The sequence below is a fragment of the Chiloscyllium punctatum genome, chromosome 45 (genome assembly GCF_047496795.1).
Source record: "Chiloscyllium punctatum isolate Juve2018m chromosome 45, sChiPun1.3, whole genome shotgun sequence".
Lineage (NCBI taxonomy): Eukaryota > Metazoa > Chordata > Chondrichthyes > Orectolobiformes > Hemiscylliidae > Chiloscyllium > Chiloscyllium punctatum.
The window spans coordinates 20,462,502-20,480,882 of NC_092783.1; the positions used below are offsets into that span (position 1 = coordinate 20,462,502).

At 47.8% G+C, this 18,381-nt stretch overlaps 1 protein-coding gene across 1 annotated transcript in view; it reads left to right on the forward strand.

The window, feature by feature from the left end:
* The window catches only part of LOC140467208 (DENN domain-containing protein 2C-like), a 122,344-nt gene that overhangs the window by 94,603 nt on the left and 9,360 nt on the right, over positions 1 to 18,381 (forward strand). The window contains exons 12-16 of the mRNA XM_072563418.1: positions 1,010 to 1,087; positions 3,741 to 3,881; positions 13,591 to 13,739; positions 15,671 to 15,848; positions 17,374 to 17,415. Coding sequence (XP_072419519.1) covers positions 1,010 to 1,087; positions 3,741 to 3,881; positions 13,591 to 13,739; positions 15,671 to 15,848; positions 17,374 to 17,415 — 588 coding nt within the window. The remainder of the gene's footprint in view (positions 1 to 1,009; positions 1,088 to 3,740; positions 3,882 to 13,590; positions 13,740 to 15,670; positions 15,849 to 17,373; positions 17,416 to 18,381) is intronic.

An 18,381-nucleotide genomic window follows, 5' to 3' on the forward strand; every position in this document is an offset into this window, starting at 1 on the left:
CCATCTGGATGTAGAAGAATCTGATAACCCTGTTAGGATAAAACGAATTGATGCGAGGCTGTTGGTAGAGTCTTCCGACTGGTCAACACATTGAGTGACAGGAGAGAAAGGAGTGCTTTGTCTGGACACAGGAGTGACTGCACACAGCACATTTGAAATAGTAAGCCATGCAGCCCTTCAATCCATTCCACGAGATAATGGTTGGCCTTTTGCTTCAAGACCATTTTCCCATATCCCTATCTCGTGATTGTTTTAATCTGTGGAAGGTGTTTTACGGGAAGGGTAGGGGAGTGACACTGAGAATGAAAACCATTGGCTTGGGCTGTGTCGGTAAATGGAAAGATGGTACTGCCCTAGACCTCCAGATTGCCCACTGGTGCTGACGAGGGCGTGCAGGGGGCAGGGTGGGCTGCCCCCTTTTAAATCTGAAAAATGCTCCCCCTATAGGATGGCTGGGTACTGCAATTAGTGGCAAGGGGCAGAAATGAGTGAGGACAGGACTGAGCCACTCACTGAATAGGGGGATGGATGATGGTACAAACCATTCACCATGGAAGGTGGATTGTATCACTGTGTGGCTTGGTGAGTTGGCCTGAACCATTCAGGTAGGTGGGTGACTTGAGTGGGTAGAATGGGGCCAGATTAATGGTGGGGGAGCCACCATTTGCATTGGGGGATGTGGCAAGGTTGGTGCCAGAAGGGTGAGTTGAACCATTGGTGGGAGACAGGTGGGAGGAGATTGGACTCAGCCACTTGTTGAGTGGGGGTTGGTCCCAGAGGGATAGGCTGTGCCATTTGTTGGCTGGGTTGGGGAGTGAGGGTGAAGGATGGAGGTTGGACTGAGCCATTCATTGGTGGGGGGAGCTAGGGGTAAAGTGAAACATTTGCTATGTGGGATGGGAGGGCTATACTGAGCCACTTGCTGTGTGTGTGTGTGTGTGTGTGTGTGTGTGTATGTCTCTCTAACCATGTTTGGCTGCCTCCTTTAACTTTCCAGTTTTTATTTCAGCCGAACGGGAAAGGGAAAAGGTTGCCAGAGGTTTACTGTATCATCAGTCGGCTCGGTTGCTTCAATCTCTTCTCGAAGGTAAGAATAGATCTGTTGCTCATTCTTCTCCACACCCCCAACCGCCACCACAACATCACTGTCAACCTCAGCTATTGGGGCTTCTTCTGGACATTGTCCAGTTGGAGAACTTACTGAGTGGAGGACTGTACCAATGAGGGCACCTAATACCAACTCATCCCTGCCACCATAGAAATTCTTTTGACTTGCAGCTTCAACACTGATAGCTCATGGTTAAGAAACACTTTCTCTGTAAAAGTGTTTTACCTTGATCTTCCCAATCTCTTCAATCCCTTTAATCCCTTTCGCTTCTACTTGATGAGGAACCATGCTGTTATGTTTTTTTTTGCATGACACTCTTAAAATTGAATCTTAAACAACACAGACCCCAGACAATTAACTGAAGCAGGCCATGTAACCATTTACCTTCCATGTCGGAGAGCAGTTGGAATCCCCTGACTCTTCATTACCCCCAGATCTCTTTCATTCCACTGGCTTTGACCCAATAACCTGACCTCCAACCTTCACAATGTTACTGCATGAACTGCTGACCCCGGACAGAGAGCGCACACTTATCCAAAAATGTCTGCAATCTTGCCTTCATTACCATTTGTGATGAAGCCCTCACCTGCTGAGGATTATTTTCATTAGAAAGATGGAGGTTGAGGGGGGGACCCTGATTGAGGTTTACAAAATCAGGAGAGGTATAGACAAGATGGATAGCAAGAAACTTTTTCCCAGAATGCGGGACTCTATTACCAGGGGTCACGAGTTCAAGGTGAGAGGAGAAAAGTTGAAGGAAGATATGCATGGAATGCTCTTTACACAGAGGGTGGTGGGTGCCTGAATGCATTGCCAGTGGAGGTGGTAGAGGCGGGCACGATAGCATCATTTAAGATGTATCTAGACCGATACTTGAATGGGCAGGGTGCAGAGCAATACAGATTCTTAGAAAATAGGCAACAGGTTTAGGTGGAGGATCTGGATCGGTGCAGGCTTGGAGGGCCGAAGGGCCTGTTCCTGTGCTGTAATTTTCTTTGTGTTTTTTTTGCTACCAATGGCGGCTGACTCTCACTTTTTTCTGTTAGTATTCGCATCGCAACAACAACTTGTATTTACATAGTACCTTTTTAATGTGTTAGAAATGTCACGGTGAATGTATTGGCCTCCCTTTTCGCACTGTTCTGCCCCCACCCCCACCCTCACCCCAGCAGTCTGTGTTGAATTGAGTTCAGCAAGTTCTGGTGACTGCTTCAAGCAGCAAGGACCTTAACCTTGACACCTGGAATAACCAGGGCCCTCTGTCTGAGAAGGGCGTATATCTGCATCTGTATCAGGCTGGACAGGGGCTGAAGGAACTGAGTGGGTAGTGGCTCAGTGGTTAGCACTACTGCCTCACAGTATCAGGGACTTTGGTTTGATTCCACCCTTGGGTGACTGTGTGGAGTTTGTACATTCTCTCCGTCCCTGTGTGGGTTTCCTCCGGGTGCTCCGGTTTCCTCCCACAGTCCAATGATGTGCAAGTTAGGTGTATTGGCCCCATGTTAAATTGCCCCATAGTGTCCATGGAGGTTCAGGCTTGGTGGATTGGCCATGGGAAATGCTGAGTTACAGGAATAGGATGGGGGATTGTGGCTTTGTGTGGGATGCTGTTTGGAAGGTTAGTGCAGATTCAATAGGCCAAATGGCCCCTATCTGCACTGTGGTAGACTAAAACAAGGACAAGGTTGTAAGTATCTCCATCTCCACTTCCTGATCAGAACCCCATTGCCTAGACGGAAAACTATGAGTTTCCATTGAGATCCCAACTGTTCAATCTTGATGTTAAATCCTCCCAGTTAAAGTCCACAAAGCATTCCTGATCAAACAAAACTCGGATGTGCTAAAGTAGGAAACAGACAGGAAGCTGTCGGGAGATGGAGCATTCCCTCAGCCTGTTGTTTCTGGCCTGCAGCCTGGAGTATTTTGAGGAGATTCTGAATGTTTTCCTTGGCAGCTCTTCCTTGTCTTTGTGAAGAGGGAGAAGGCTGATCACCCACAATGTCATATCATTGAACTTATCACACACCTACTTTAACTGAAAATTACCTTGGGCTATTGGCTCCAAAGTTTGGCCTTCATTTGGGAGCAGCTAGGAATATTATTGGAGCAGGAACGTGCAATCAGGTCCTGAGTATATTGGAAACAGCACTCAAAGCCATGCAGATTATAATCCATGATTGGTGAATCTTCACCCAACTGAGTCAGAAACCGAACACTCTGTCAATGTTCTCTGCAGTTGCTATCTAGGCTCTGATCTCAGTACATATTGTGAATTGATTTGAAGCAAAGTATCCCAATAATCCAAATTGCTCTGCATTCTCTCCCCTGCACTAATATCATCTGTTTTCCCAGACAACTTTATTCTGTTCATTCATTATCACCCAAAGAACATGACTGGGTTATAGCCGCTGTGATTTGCCCTGTGTGAATTCGATGTTGCAGTATTGGGGAATGTTCAGTTGTTCTCGATGAGCAGTGAACTTCCCCATTACAAGACAGTACTCCCCACAGTAGTGTAACCCTGGATCATAGGCCCTGCCTCCACTCCCCCAGTTATAAACAGACTGCACAAGTCTTCACCCACACAGATATCCCCACCTCTGACGAACATCTCTCTGTGTGCATGCTCCAGATTCTGGACGAAGTGGAGAAACGAAGGGAGATCTCCCCGGCCCTCGTCTACCCATTCATGCGCAGCGTGATGGAGGCTCCATTTCCAGCGCCTGGCCGAGTTATCACCGTCAAGAACTTCCTGCCAGGGTCAGGGAACGAGGTAACAATCGAAATGTTCACTCTGAGCCTTGTGGGTCTGGGTGAAAGTTACACATTGGAATGGGTGGGCTGGTGGTGTTGGGGAGGGGAGACTGCGACAAGATTGGCTCGGAAGAGTTTGCTTCATTTGTATCTCACTTGAGTCGGATGTTGGTGTGGCAGGGCCAACGTTTTGTTCACTGAGTGAGTGGATCTTGATCAGATGGGCCAATGGTCTGAGAAGGGGCAGATGGAGTTTCGTTTAGATAAATGCAAGGTGCTGCATTTTGGGAAAGCAAATCTTAGCAGGACTTGTACACTTAATGGTAAGGTCTTAGGGAGCGTTGCTGAACAAAGAGACCTCAGAGTGCAGATTCAAGGTTCCTTGAAAGTGGAGTCGCAGGTAGATATGATAGTGAAGAAGATGTTTCGTATGCTTTCCTTTATTGGTCAGAGTATTGAGTACAGGAGTTGAGATATCATGTTGTGGCTGTACAGGACATTGGTAGGCCACTGTTGGAATATTGCATGCAATTCTGGTCTCCTTCTTATTGGAAAGGTGTGAAACCTGAAAAGTTTCAGAAAAGATTTACAAGGATTTTGCCAGGGTTGGAGGATTTGAGCTATAGGGAGAGGCTGAACAGGCTAGGGCAGTTTTCCCTGGAGCGCCGAAGGCTGAGGGGTGACCTATAGAGGTTTATAAAATCATGAGGGACATGGATAGGATAAATAGACAAAGTCTTTTCCCTGGGGTGGGGGAGTCCAGAACTAGAGGGCATAGGTTCAGAGACCTAAGGGACAACTTTTTCACACAGAGGAATGAGCTGCTAGAGGAAGTGGTGGAGGGTGGTACAATTGCAACATTTAAGAGGCATTTGGATGGGTATATGAATAGGAAGGGTTTGGAGGGATATGGGCCGGGTGCTGGCAGGTGGGACTAGATTGGGTTGGGATATCTGCTCGGCATGGACGGGTTGGACCGAAGGGTCTGTTTCCATGCTGTACATCTCTATGATCCTATGACTCTAATGCATAAAAACATGTCAGGAATTGATTGATTTTTGAATACTGGGGGGATGATAGGTCAGTAGAGAGGATGGCGAGGAAAAATGGGAAAGAAGATGGACAGGTAGGACAGGTCAAGAGGGCAGTGCCGAGTTTGGGATTGGATCTGGGATGAGGTAGGAGGAGGGGAGATTTGGAAACTACTGCAGTCGATGCTGATGCCATGTGGTTGAGGAGACCCAAGGGGGAAGATGAGACATTCTTCCTCCAGGCATCAGGTGACTTGGATTTGGTGATGGAGGAGGCCCAAGACCTGCATGTCCTTGGCAGAATGGGAAGTGGTTGGCCACAGGGCGGTGGGATTGTTTGGTGCATGTGTCACAGGGATGTTCCCTGAAACACTCCATTGAGTGGGCATCCTGTCTCCCTAGTGTAGAGGAGACATCAAGAGCAACGGACACAGTAGATGAAGAGTGTAGGAACATCTCTGTCTGATGTGGAAGGATTCGTTGGGGCTTTGGATGGAGGTGAGGGGGGGGGAGATATAGGCATAAGTTTTATACCTCTTGTGGTGGCAAAGGAAGGTGCTGAGTATGGAGGTTTGGTTGGTAGGGGGGGCGTGGACCTAAAAAGGGAGTTGCGGAGGGAATGGTCTCTGCAGAATGCAGATAGGGGTGGGGCGGGAAATATAACCTTGGTGGTGGGGTCTGACTGTAGGTGGCGGAAATGGCAGAGGATAATATGCTGTGTCCAGAGATTCAAGGGGTGGACGGTGAGGAGCAGGGGGGTTCTATCTTGTTGTGGTTGGAGGGGTGGGGTTCGAGGGTGGAGCTGAAGAAAGTGGAGGAGATGTGCTGGAGGGCATTGTTGACCACGCGGGAGGGGAAATTGCAGACCTTGAAATAGAAAGACATCTGGGATGTCCTAGAGTTGAATTGCTCCTCTTGGTTGCAGATGTGTGAAGGTGGAGGAATTGGGAGTAAGGGATCGCGTTTTTACAGGAGAGGGGGATGGGAGGAGGTGTAGTCAAGATAGCTGTGTTGAGTTGGTGTGTTTGAAATAGATCTGTGTTGAGTTGGACACTGGTATTGGAAATGGAGACAAAGGGGTCCAGGAAGGGGAGGGAAGTGTTGGAGATGGTCCATGTGAACTTGACATCAGGTGGAAGGTGTTGGTGAAGTTGATGAACTGTTCAACCTCCTCTTGGGAGCATGAGGCAGCAGCGATACAGTCATCAATGTAGCAGAGGAAAAGGTGGGATATGGTGTAACTATGGAAGATGGACCATTCCATGTATCCTATGAAGAGGCAGGCATAGCTGGGACACATACAGGTGCCCATGGCTACCCCCCTGGTCTGTAGGAAGTGGAAGGATTCAAATGGGAAGTTGTTGAGGGTGAGGACCAGTTCCACGAATTGAATAAGTGGGTCAGTGGAGGGGGACTGGTTAGATTGGCGGGAGAGGAAGAAACGGAGGGCTTGTAGGCCTTGACCATGGTGGATAGATGTGTATAAGGACTGGATGACCATGGTGAAGATGAGATGTTAGGGACTGGGGAATCGAAAGTCATGGAGGAGGTGGAGGGTGTGGGTGGTGACCTGAATGTATGCAAGGATGTTTCTGGACAAAGGGGGACAGGACAGAGTCAATTTAGGAGGAGATGAGTTCAGTGGGGTGTGGGCTGGCATAGACGATGGGTCAATTGGGGCAGTCAGGTTTGTGGATTTTGGTTAAGAGGTAGAATTGGGCAGTGCAGCGTTGGGGAATGACTGAGATTGGAGGCTGTGGATGGGAGATCTCCTGAGGTGATGAGGTCGTGAATGCTCTGGGAGATGATGGTTTGGTGATGGAAGGTGAGGTCTTGGTTGAGGGGATGGTAGAAAGAAGTGTCAGCGTGTTGGCATCTAGCTTTGGTCTAACTACCACTGCGCACCCCACCCTTGTCCATTGGTTTAATAGTGAGGTTGGGGTTGGAGCGGAGGTCGATGAGTTGCATGGGTGAGAGGGGTGGACAGGTTGAAGTGGTCACTGTCACAACAGTAGTTGGATATAAAGAGGTTGAAGAAGGGTGTCCAAGAGGATGGAATTGGAGGCAGGAGAAGGGGTCTTCGGAAGGTGGGTGAGAGTTGTGATTAAAAAAGTAAACAAGGAGGCGGTGGAAGAAAAGTTCAATGTCACAACTGCATGTGGAATTCATTGACACAAGGACACCACTGCATTCTTAAGTTTCTCTCCTTTTGGAAAATAAGTTGTGTTTCTATTCCTCGGACCAAAATAGATGATCTCACACTTAGCCACACTAAACTTCATCTGCCAAATCTTGGTCCCTTCACCTAACCTATCCATATTCAATTTAGTTTTATTTTTTATTTCTTCACTGCAAAGTACTTTCCCACCTATTTTAGAGATGTCTACAAATTTGGCCACAGTACATTCTAGCTGCGCCAAAAAAGACTCCTTTATCTTGACTTTGTACTTTCTGTTGATTAACCAATTCTCTGTCCAGGCTAACAAATTACCCGTACCCCATTGCGATCTTATCTCGTGCATTAGCCTTTTGTGTGGAACTTTATCATATGCTTTCTGGAGGATGAAGAGCTTTAACAGCATTCATGTCTCTATTTTTCAGCAAAAGCTAGAATGTTCCTTTATCTAAAGAGAGCTGCAGCTAAGAATTTAGGATCTGTCTATAAACTCACTTTTATAAGAGTTTAATGATGTACAACGATGGCATCTTTCAAAGAGTTCGAGAGGCAGATGGAATATTGGCTTTTATTGCAAGGAGGAAGGAGAATAGTTATGGACTTCTCTATTTGCAGACTGAACTTGGAGAGCTGTGTAGAGTTTTGGTCTCCTTACTTCAAGAAGGGTATACTTGCATAAGACAGAGAAAATCAATTAGGTTGGTTCCAGGCATGAGGAGGTTCCAGGCCTTTTGAGGAAACGGGTGATCTTATTGAAATCTAAGATTCTGATGCTGAGATGACATTTCTCCTCTTGGGAGAAATTTGGAGCGAGCGGGGACAGTTTCAAAGTAGCAAGAATCCTATTTAAGATGAAGATGAGAAATTCCTTCTCTCTTTGAACCATTCCTTTTTTGGAAATTGACAAAGAGCAACAAAGGTTAGGCCATTCAGGGCTGTGCTCAACAGATTTTTGTTTTTGATAAAGAAGTCAAGAACTATGGCAGGAAGGATCAGCCATGTATGCCACGGTGGTTCAGTGGTTAGCACTGCTGCCTCACAGCACTAGGGACTCCGGTTCGATTCCAGCCTCGGGTGACTGTCTGTGTGGGGTTTGCACATTCTCCCCATGTCTGCATGGGTGTGCTCCAGTTTCCTCCCACAGTCCAAAGATGTGCTGGTTAGGTGAATTGGTCATGCTAAATTGCCCAGAGTGTTCGGGGATGGGTAGGTTAGGTGCAGTCGGAGGTACATGTAGAGTAATAGGGAGGGGAATGGGTCTGGCCGGGTTACTCTTCACAGCGTCAGCGTGGACTTGTTGGTCCGAATGGCGTGTTTCCACACTGTAGGGATTCTGTGATTTTATTGATGGACTGAAAGACCTACTCATGCTTACATTTCTCACCATCTGAAGTTAGCAGGGCGGTGTGAGTTAGTAGGTGCATTTTTGAATCCGTTAGGGTCAAGGTAGGTGGGCATTTTAATGCAAAAATAACAGGTCAGGAATGTAAGCTTTCTTACGAGAAAGCCTTTTTCATTAGTCTGTTCAGTTCCTTTTCCAGGAAAGTTAACCAAGTGACAGCTTGAAAATTTACCAATTCCTCCTGTCAATGAGTACTTCTAATCTTAACCTGGCAGCAGGGGACTATCAATCTGTAGAGACCACAGAGGATCAGTCTTTGCTGTTTAATTGGAGTTTATCAGGAGGATTGCTAATGAATTGTCAGTCGCCCAGAGACCTGTTGCTGCTGATATGGCATCCACCAGCGTCTTCTGGAAGTCATCGCCATGGAAACCAGACATTAATGAGCATGCACTGTTTACTGGAGAGACATAAGCCTGAGGAATTCTCTTGGTTTATTTTGTCCGTGATAAAATTGCCCAAGCTCATTGAGGAAGTTTATTTTCACATCTGTAGAGACTTTATAAAGAAACACTAACAGCTTCCCACAACCTTGGCTTAGTATCTGCTTTAATGACCTATGGCTTGACCAGAACCGCAATGAGATACTCCTGTAGCCAGCTCATCTACTTGCACATAACTGCACACGTTAACTCTTGTAGTTACTGGTTACCATTGTTAGTTACTGTGGTTGGCTAACATCACTGGTAATTTATTTTTTGATTCTTTTTTAATAATCATTAACGTTGCCCTTGATTATAACTGGGAGGTCATTTCAGAAGGCGCTTAAGAGTCAACCACATTACAATGGGTCTGGAGTCATATATAGGCCTTACCAGGATGAGATGGACAATCCACAATATTTTCATGGTCAGCATTAGATTTTTAAAATTTGAATTAAAATTCCACCGTCTGCCATGATGGGATTCGAACACAAGTTCCCAGAACATTAAACTAGTAATCCAGAGGCGCAAGTAGTGACAATACCCTAGGCCATTGTCTTCCCCCGACAGTACAACTATGGGCAGTTACTCCAACAATGCAGTACTCTACTACCGGGAGTGCTGCATGGTTGGAGGTGCGAGCTTTCAGATGAGGTGTTAAATTGAGGGCCTGCCTGCCCCTCCAGTGGAGATGAAAGATTCCATGAAACTATTTCAAAAATGGCAGAGGTGTTCTCCCCACTCTCCATTTTGGTGATTGATTCAAAACATTTGTAATAACAATACAGCTTGTAGAGTAGTGAGTCTTGATTCGTCTCATCATATGCCAGCCCCAGTCATTTCCATCCCCACCGGCTCCCATCACTGCACCCCCCCCCCCCCCACTTCTCCCAATCATTCTGCCCTTCCTGCAGTCATTCCTCCCTTCCCCCAGTCATTCTCCCGGTCCCTTCTCACCCCCACCCCCCCACCCCCCCCCCAGCCAGTCACCCCTTTTCCCCTCGGTATTCACCCCTTCCCTTCCCCCCCCCCCTCCCCTAGTCATTTCCCCCTTCCCACAGTCATTACCCCCTTTCCCATCATTCTTCACTTCCCCATCATTCCCCTTCATCCCCCCCTCCGTCATTCCCCTGCATCCCCTCCCGTCATTCCCCTCCTTCCCCCCCACCCCGTCATTCCCCTCCTTCCCCCCCACCCCGTCATTCCCCTCCTTCCCCCCCACCCCGTCATTCCCCTCCTTCCCCCCCACCCTGTCATTCCCCTCCTTTCCCCCCCGTCATTCCCCTCCTTTCCCCCCCCCGTCATTCCCCTCCTTTTCCCCTCCCCCGTCATTCCCCTCCTTTTCCCCTCCCCCGTCATTCCCCTCCTTTCCCCCCCCCCTCCCCCCCCGTCATTCCCCTCCTTTTCCCCTCCCCCGTCATTCCCCTCCTTTTCCCCTCCCCCGTCATTCCCCTCCTTCCCCCCCCACCCCCCCCCCCGTCATTCCCCTCCTTTTCCCCCCCCCCCCGGCATTTCCCTCCTTTCCCCCGCCATTTCCCCCCTCACCCCCAGTCATTTCCCCCCCGTCATTCCCCCATCACCGCCCCCCGTCATTCCCCCCCTCACCCCCAGTCATTTCCCCTTTTCCCCCCCCTTCCCACAGTCATTCCCCCTCATTCTCCTCCCTTCCCCCCCCATCATTCACCCCCCCCTTCCCCCTGTCCTTCCCTGCATCATTCTCCCCCCCTTCCCCAGTCATTCCCTCTTATTCTCCCCCCTTCCCCCCCATCATTCTCCTCCCTTCCCCTCCCCCCCCCCCCCATCCCCCTGTCATTCCCCCCCGTCATTCTCTTCCCTCTTCCCCCAGTCATTCCCCCGTTCCCCTAGTCATTCTCCCCTTCCCCCTTTCCCCCAGTCATTCCCCCCTTCCCCCATCATACCAACTTCCCCCAGTCCTTCCCCCAGTCCTTCCAGCTGCAACAAGGTGAGGTTATAGTTTGGGACACGATTCGGCCATTTGATCCCTTGAGCCTGCTCCACCATTCAAACCAAGACCACAGGGAGAAGACGGCCTAGTGCTATTATCACTGGGCAATTAATCCAGAGACCCAGTTTTGGCGATACGGGTTTGAATCCAACAGCAGATAGTGGAATTTGAATTCCATAGAAAAAGGAATCTGGAGCCTAATGACAAACATAAATCCAATGTTGATTGTCGGAAAAGCCCATCTCTTCATTAATGACCTTAAGAGAAGGAAATCAGCCTCACCTGGTCTGGCCTATATGTGACTCCAGACCCACAGCAACATGGTTACTTCTATCTGCCCTCTGGGCAATTAGGGATGGACAATAAATGCTGGCCTAGACAGCCACGTCCTGTGAATGAATAAACAAAGTCTGATTCTAGCTTGAACTCAAACTTCCTGGCTCTCCCAGGTGCCCTTTGAGCCCAGAATCTCTGTTACTCCTGCCTTAAAAATGTTCATTCGTGCAGTATCCAGTACTCTGCAGGAGCCATGATCCTACTGAACAGCAGAGCAGGCTCAACGGGCTGAATGGCCTATTCCTGTTCCTATTTCTTATGGTCCAAGAGAATTCCACAGGGTCATAACCTTCCAAGAGACAAAAATAGCTCCTCACCTCTATCTTAAATGGGTGACCTTTTCTTTAAGAACTGTCTCGTCAAGTTATAAAGTCATAGAGCCATACAGCATGGAAACAGACCCTTCAGTTCAACCAGTCTATGCCAACCATAATCCCAAACTAAACTCACCCCATCTGCCTGTACTTGGCCCATGTCCCTCCAAATGTTTCTTATTCATGTACTTAGCTAAATGTTTTTTATATTGTAATTGTACCCACATCCTCTGCAAGTTCATTCCACACACAAACCACTCTCTTTGTTTTATATTTTAAAAATTGCCACTCATGTCTTTTTAAAATTTTTTTCTCCTCTCACCTTAAAAATATAACCTTTAGTTTTAATTCCCTCACCCTAGAGAAAGGATACCTGCCATTCACCTTATCTATACTCATTATTTCGTAAACCTCTGTAAGGTCACCTCTCAATCTCCAATCCTTCAGTGAAAAAAGTCCCAGCCTATCCAGTCTCTCTCTGTAACTCAAACCCTCCATTTCCGGCAGCATCCTGGTAAATCCTAGTCTTTCCCACAAGAAGAAACGTCCTTTGAACATTCACCTTTGACAGATCCCTTTGAAATCTTGTGTCTTAATAAGATCACCTCCTCAAAACTCAATTGATTGCAGGCCCAACCTTGTTAACTTTTCCTCATACAATAATCAACTCCAAACTCCTCCAGGATAGTCAGCATGGTTTTGTGAAGGGCAGGTCGTGCCTCACAAACCTTGTTGAATTCTTTGAGAAGGTGACCAAGGAAGTGGACGAGGGTAAAGCAGTAGATGTGGTGTATATGGATTTTAGCAAGGTGTTCGATAAGGTACCCCATGGCAGGCTAATGCAAAAACTACGGAGGTATGGCATTGAGGGTGCATTAGAGGTTTGGATTAGGAATTGGCTGGCTGGAAGGAGACAGAGGGTAGTAGTTGATGGTATAGGTTCATCTTGGAGTGCAATTACTAGCGGTGTTCCACAAGGATCTGTTTTGGGACCATTGCTGTTTGTCATTTTTATAAATGACCTGGAGTACGGGCTTGAAGGCTGGGTGAGCAAGTTTGCGGATGACACGAAAGTCGGTGGAGTTGTGGACAGCGAGGAAGGATGTGGCAGGTTACAGTGGGATATAGATAAGTTGCAGAGTTGGGCAGTAAGGTGGCAAATGGAATTCAATGTAGCTAAGTGTGAAGTCATTCACTTTGGTAGGAGTAACAAAAAGATGGATTACTGGGCTAATGGTAGACTACTTGGTAGTGTGGATGACCAGAGGGATCTTGGTGTTCATGTACACAGATCTTTGAAAGTTGCCACCCAGGTAAATAGTGCTGTGAAGAAGGCATATGGTGTACTGGGCTTTATTGGTAGAGGAATTGAGTTCCGGAGTCCTGAGGTCATGTTGCAGTTGTATAAGACTCTGGTGCGGCCTCATCTGGAATATTGTGTGCAGTTTTGGTCGCCATATTATAGGAAGGATGTGGAGGCATTGGAACGAGTGCAGAGGAGGTTTACCAGGATGTTGCCTGGTATGGTAGGAAGATCGTATGAGGAAAGGCTGAGGGACTTGGGGCTTTTCTCATTGGAGAAAAGAAGGTTTAGGGGAGATTTGATAGAGGTGTATAAGATGATTAGGGGTTTAGATAGGGTTGACAGTGAGAACCTTTTTCCGCAAATGAAGTCAGCTGTTACTAGAGGACACAGCTTGAAATTAAGGGATGGTAGGTATAGGACAGATGTTAGGGGTAGATTCTTTACTCAGCGGGTTGTGAGTTCATGGAATGCCCTGCCAGTAGCAGTGGTGGACTCTCCCTCTTTATGGTCATTTAAGCGGGCATTGGACAAGCATATGGAGGTTATTGGGCTAGTGTAGGTTAGGTAGGCTTCGGTTGGCGCAACATCGAGGGCCGAAGGGCCTGTACTGCGCTGTATTTTTCTATGTTCTATGTTCTAACCACAGCACCATGTTGTAATGGAGGAACCCAGGGTATTCATACAAAGGTCTTTGTATTGAGTCTGTCACTGCAGTCTGCTACCAATGAAGCTCTAATAAAGTGGCCCACATTGACACCAGGCTCCTCTTCCTCAGGTGATCGAACTATGTAGACCCATGGATTCAAGACTGGAGCACGTTGACTTTGAATGTCTCTTTGGTTGTTTGAACGTCCGGCATGTAATCCACGTGTTTGCTTCATTGCTTTTGGAGCGGAGAGTGATTTTCATTGCAGACAAGCTCAGGTATGGAGAAGAAATCAGCTTGGTGTAATATCTGGGTGATGTTAATCCTGTCAGGGCTTGTTTGTGTACGATGGTCACTTTGGATTAGTGGTGCTGGAAGAGCATAGCAGTTCAGGCAGCTTTTGCCCGAAACGTCGATTTCGAAGCTCCTCGGATGCTGCCTGACCTGCTGTGCTCTTCCAGCACCACTAATCCAGAATCTGGTTTCCAGCATCTGCAGTCATTGTTTTTACCTACGATGGTCACTTGTAAATCCAATGACCCAGGAGAAACCTGCTCACCTAGAGCATGGTGAGAATGTGGAGCTCTCTACCACCAGGCAAATAATATAAATATATCAAAGAGGATGGCAAATACATGATGGTGAATTGGATAAAGATACAAATGGAAGATATAAAAGTTTAAACACACATACCAACAGATTCAAGAACAGCTTCTTCCCTTCTGTTGTTCGATTTCTGGATGGACCTCTCAAATTGTAAATTTAATGTTGATCTCACTCTTTGTGCACCTTCTCTGCAGCTGTTACATTGTATTCCTCGCTCTGCTCTCTTACCCTAATGCACTTAGTGTGGTATGACCTGCCTGTACTGAACGGAAAACAAAACTTTTCACTGTACCTACTTACATGGGACAATAATAAATCAAATTAAGAATATTGTGATTGAATTGGGTTATGTAGCTGGGGTGGAAATCCTGTGTAAAAGTCAGTATGGTGCAGTTGAGCCAAAAGGCCTTTCCCTTTATTGTAAATTTAATTTCTTTTTCCCCCTTTTATTCTTTCATGGGGTCACCTACAGGGCGAGCATTTGTGGCTATTTCTAATTGCCCTGAGTGGCTTACTCAGCCTTGTCAGAGGGCAGCTAAGAGTCGAGCACACAGAGACATACGTCATCCATGGTAGCTAAAGATGGCAGATTGCCCTGTCCCTAGAGGAAAGTAGATCAGTTTTTACAAATTGACAGTGGTTTATAGTCAGCGTTACTCAGACTGGTTTTATACACTCAAAAGTAAACTGAATTTACTTCTGTAGCTGCAGGGTGGGATTTGAATCCAAGTCCCCAGGGTATTAGCCTTGACCTCTGAATTATTACTTCAGTGGCACCAGCAGCTCCCCTTAATCCTAAAGTTTGGGTCTGTGCAGACTGTATATAGTAATGTGTTGGTCCCATAATCTGACTCATTACCACATCCGACTGTAGAATAGTTACTTTGTTCTGAAGCCTTGCTGCCAGTCCTCTCTTTGTCAAATTTAAATCTTGTTTGCTATGTTTATTTATTTTCTATCACTCATGGGAAAGGTATAAAGGGGCAACTTTTTCACACAGAGGGTATTGTGTGTGTGGAGTGAGCTGCCAGAGGAAGTGGTGGAGGCTGATACAATTATAACATTTAAAAAGCATCTGGATGGGTATATGAATAGGAAGGGTTTAAAGGGATATGGGCTAAATGCTGGCAAATGGGACTAGATTTATATAGGATAGCTAGCTGGTTGGCATGAACATATTGGACTGAAGGGTCTGTTTCTGTGCTGGACATCTCGATGACTCTATGTATCTGTGATTCTCATAACGAGTATCATGCACCACCCCATTAGCTAACCTCACCAACCAATTTTACATCTGAGTTTTAAACAAAGAAACTTTAAATTTGATCACAAAATTGTTAATTTGCTGGTTTAACCTTGAAATTTGCATCAAAATAATCACTCACACTCCAGAAGCTGTTGAATTAATTCTCTGCTGTAGACAGTATGCCACAGCACATCCCCATGCCTGGGAATGTATTGGTAATATTTTAAAGGTCCAGTCTTTAGCATGTGCCTCCTGGTTTCATTTCTCTGCTCTGTCACTGAATCCTGGTCACATTTATTGTTGCTGTCCCCCTGTTCAGTGATGGGTGGATTTATCAGTTTCTCTCTTGTTTTTCAGCACTCTCTCTAAATGTGGCCATGCAGCCATTGCCATGTTGTACCCATTCACCTGGCAGCACACCTACATTCCCGTGCTTCCGGCTGTCATGATCGATATCGCTTGTTCTCCCACTCCTTTCCTTATCGGAATTCTTTCAAGTTCGGTGCCTCAGTTGAATGATCTGCCCATAGAGGAGGTGAGACCATTGCATACCTTCGCCAAGTGCTTGTGAAGACCTGGAAATGTAAAGTAGCAATGTCCAGAGGAGAACATTGGTGTCACATTTTGCTTAGATTAAATGTCAATTAAATGTCAATGTTATTGTCCAGAAAGGTGTCCAGACAGGGTCTCAAGAAAATGTGAGTGTCTCTTCTGGGTGACCAGTCTCTGAGGGCCATGTGTATATGAGAGAGTGGTCAGTCTGTGAGGGCCGTATGTATGTGAGAGAGTGGTCAGTCTGTGAGGGCTGTGTGTATATGAGAGTGGTCAGTCTGTGAGGGCCGTGTGTATGAGAGGGGCCAGTCTGTGAGGGCTGTGTGTATATGAGAGTGGTCAGGCTGTGGGCCGTCTGTACATAAGATTGGTCAGTCTGTGAAGGCCGTGTGTATGTGAGAGTGGTCAGTCTGTGGGGGCCGTGTGTATGTGAGAGTGGTCAGTCTGTGAGGGCTGTGTGACTTATCTCTCCACCCTTCAGGCTCTCTGCCTGTATTCCTGATGAAGGGCTTTTGTCTGAAACATCGATTTTACTGCTCCTCGGATGCTGCCTGAACTGCTGTGCTATTCCAGCACCACTAATCCAGAATCCTGTCTGTGAGAGTGGTCAGTCTGCATGGCCTGTCGGGGGGTCAGTGCTGAGGGAGCAGCGCATTGTCAGAGGGTCGGTGCTGAGGGAGCGGCGCATTGTCAGAGGGTCAGTGCTGAGGGAGCGCTGCAGTGTGGGAGGATCAGTGCTGAGGGAGCGGCACACACTGTCGGGGGGGGTCAAGACTGAGGGAGCGGCATACTGTTGGGGGGGGTCAGTGCTGAGGGAACGGCACACTGTCGGGGGGGTCAAGACTGAGGGAGCGTTGCAGTGTCGGTGGAGGGGGGGGTCAGTGCTGAAGGAGCGCTGCAGTGTCGGTGGAGGGGGGGGTCAGTGCTGAAGGAGCGCTGCAGTGTCGGGGGGTCAGTGCTGAGGGAGCGTCGCACGGTTAGAGGGTCAGTGCTGAGGGACCAGCGCACTGTCGGAGGGTCAGTGCTGAGGGAGCGCTGCAGTGTCAGAGGGTCAGTGCTGAGGGAGGATCAGTGCTGCGGCAGTGCTGTATTGTCATAGGTGTGCTTTTTTGAAAACAATGTTAAACCAAGGCCATCACAGAACCTTAGTTGCCTCTAGAAGATTCCATGTGATCCAGTGATAAAACCAGAGATTATTCCTGAGGTCCTGGGGAGCAGTCAATCAGCAATTAAACAGAATAGTGACTGGGTCTCTGACACAATGTTGTATATGGGAACTTGCTGTGCACAGTTGGCTGCACCTTTACTACATTTCAACATGACTGTACTTCGAATCATGGAATCCCTACAATGTGGAAGCAGGCCATTCGGCCCATCAAGTCCATGTCAATCCTCCGAAGGGCATCCCGCCCAGACCAAGACGCCGCCCAATCCCTCATTGGGGAATAAAGTGGATGGCCTGGGAAGATTCTAACTCATTGGCTTTCTATTGTTTGTGTGTATTCCAGGTGTTGGTGGTTGATCTGTGCGCTGACAGATTCCTGCGACAAGTGAGTACTGTGCTCTTCTGTGTATGAAAGCTCGACTTTTTCTACAAGTACCCCCAGTGATATTCAGGCTGGGGTCATTCCGAGTGATATTCCGGCCGTGGGTCATTCCCAGGGATGTTCAGGCCGGGGGTCATTCCCAGGGATGTTCAGGCCGGGGGTCAGTCCCAGGGATGTTCAGGCCGGGGGTCAGTCCCAGGGATGTTCAGGCCGGGGGTCATTCCCAGGGATGTTCAGGCCGGGGGTCATTCCCAGGGATGTTCAGGCCGGGGGTCATTCCCAGCGATGTTCAGGCCGGGGGTCATTCCCAGCGATGTTCAGGCCGGGGGTCAGTCCCAGGGATGTTCAGGCCGGGGGTCAGTCCCAGGGATGTTCAGGCCGGGGGTCATTCCCAGCGATGTTCAGGCCGGGGGTCATTCCCAGCGATGTTCAGGCCGGGGGTCATTCCCAGCGATGTTGATGTTTATGTAGTTTTACTGTCCCTAGGTCAGAAACGTCCAGCATTGTAACTGTACCTATACAATAAAGACTGCAACAGTTCCAGGAGGCAGCTCGCTATCGCCTCCCTGAGAGCTGTCGAGGATGGATAATCAATATTGGCAACGCTCACGTCCTCCAAATCAAAGCATATTTGTAAACGAGCCCTTCACATTCATTTTGTTAGCCCCCCCCCCCCCCCCCATTTTTTTTCTCTTTCCTCTTTATTACAACAGTGTGGTCAGCATTGTACCCGGTGAGGTTCCATGACATCAAGGCCAGGTTGTCCCAGGGTCCTAAAGCCCCCACACCACAGATTGACCAATCCTTTTCTTGAACTCACTCAGCCTTTTGTGGTTCCTCCACATGCCACAATGTCATGACACTTCCACCATTCGACTGCATCCCTCCTGTCTGGCTACAAACATTGCCAACTGTGAACCTGGCACCTGACCCAAGTGATAAAATCCCAGGTTTCCATGGAAATTCTGG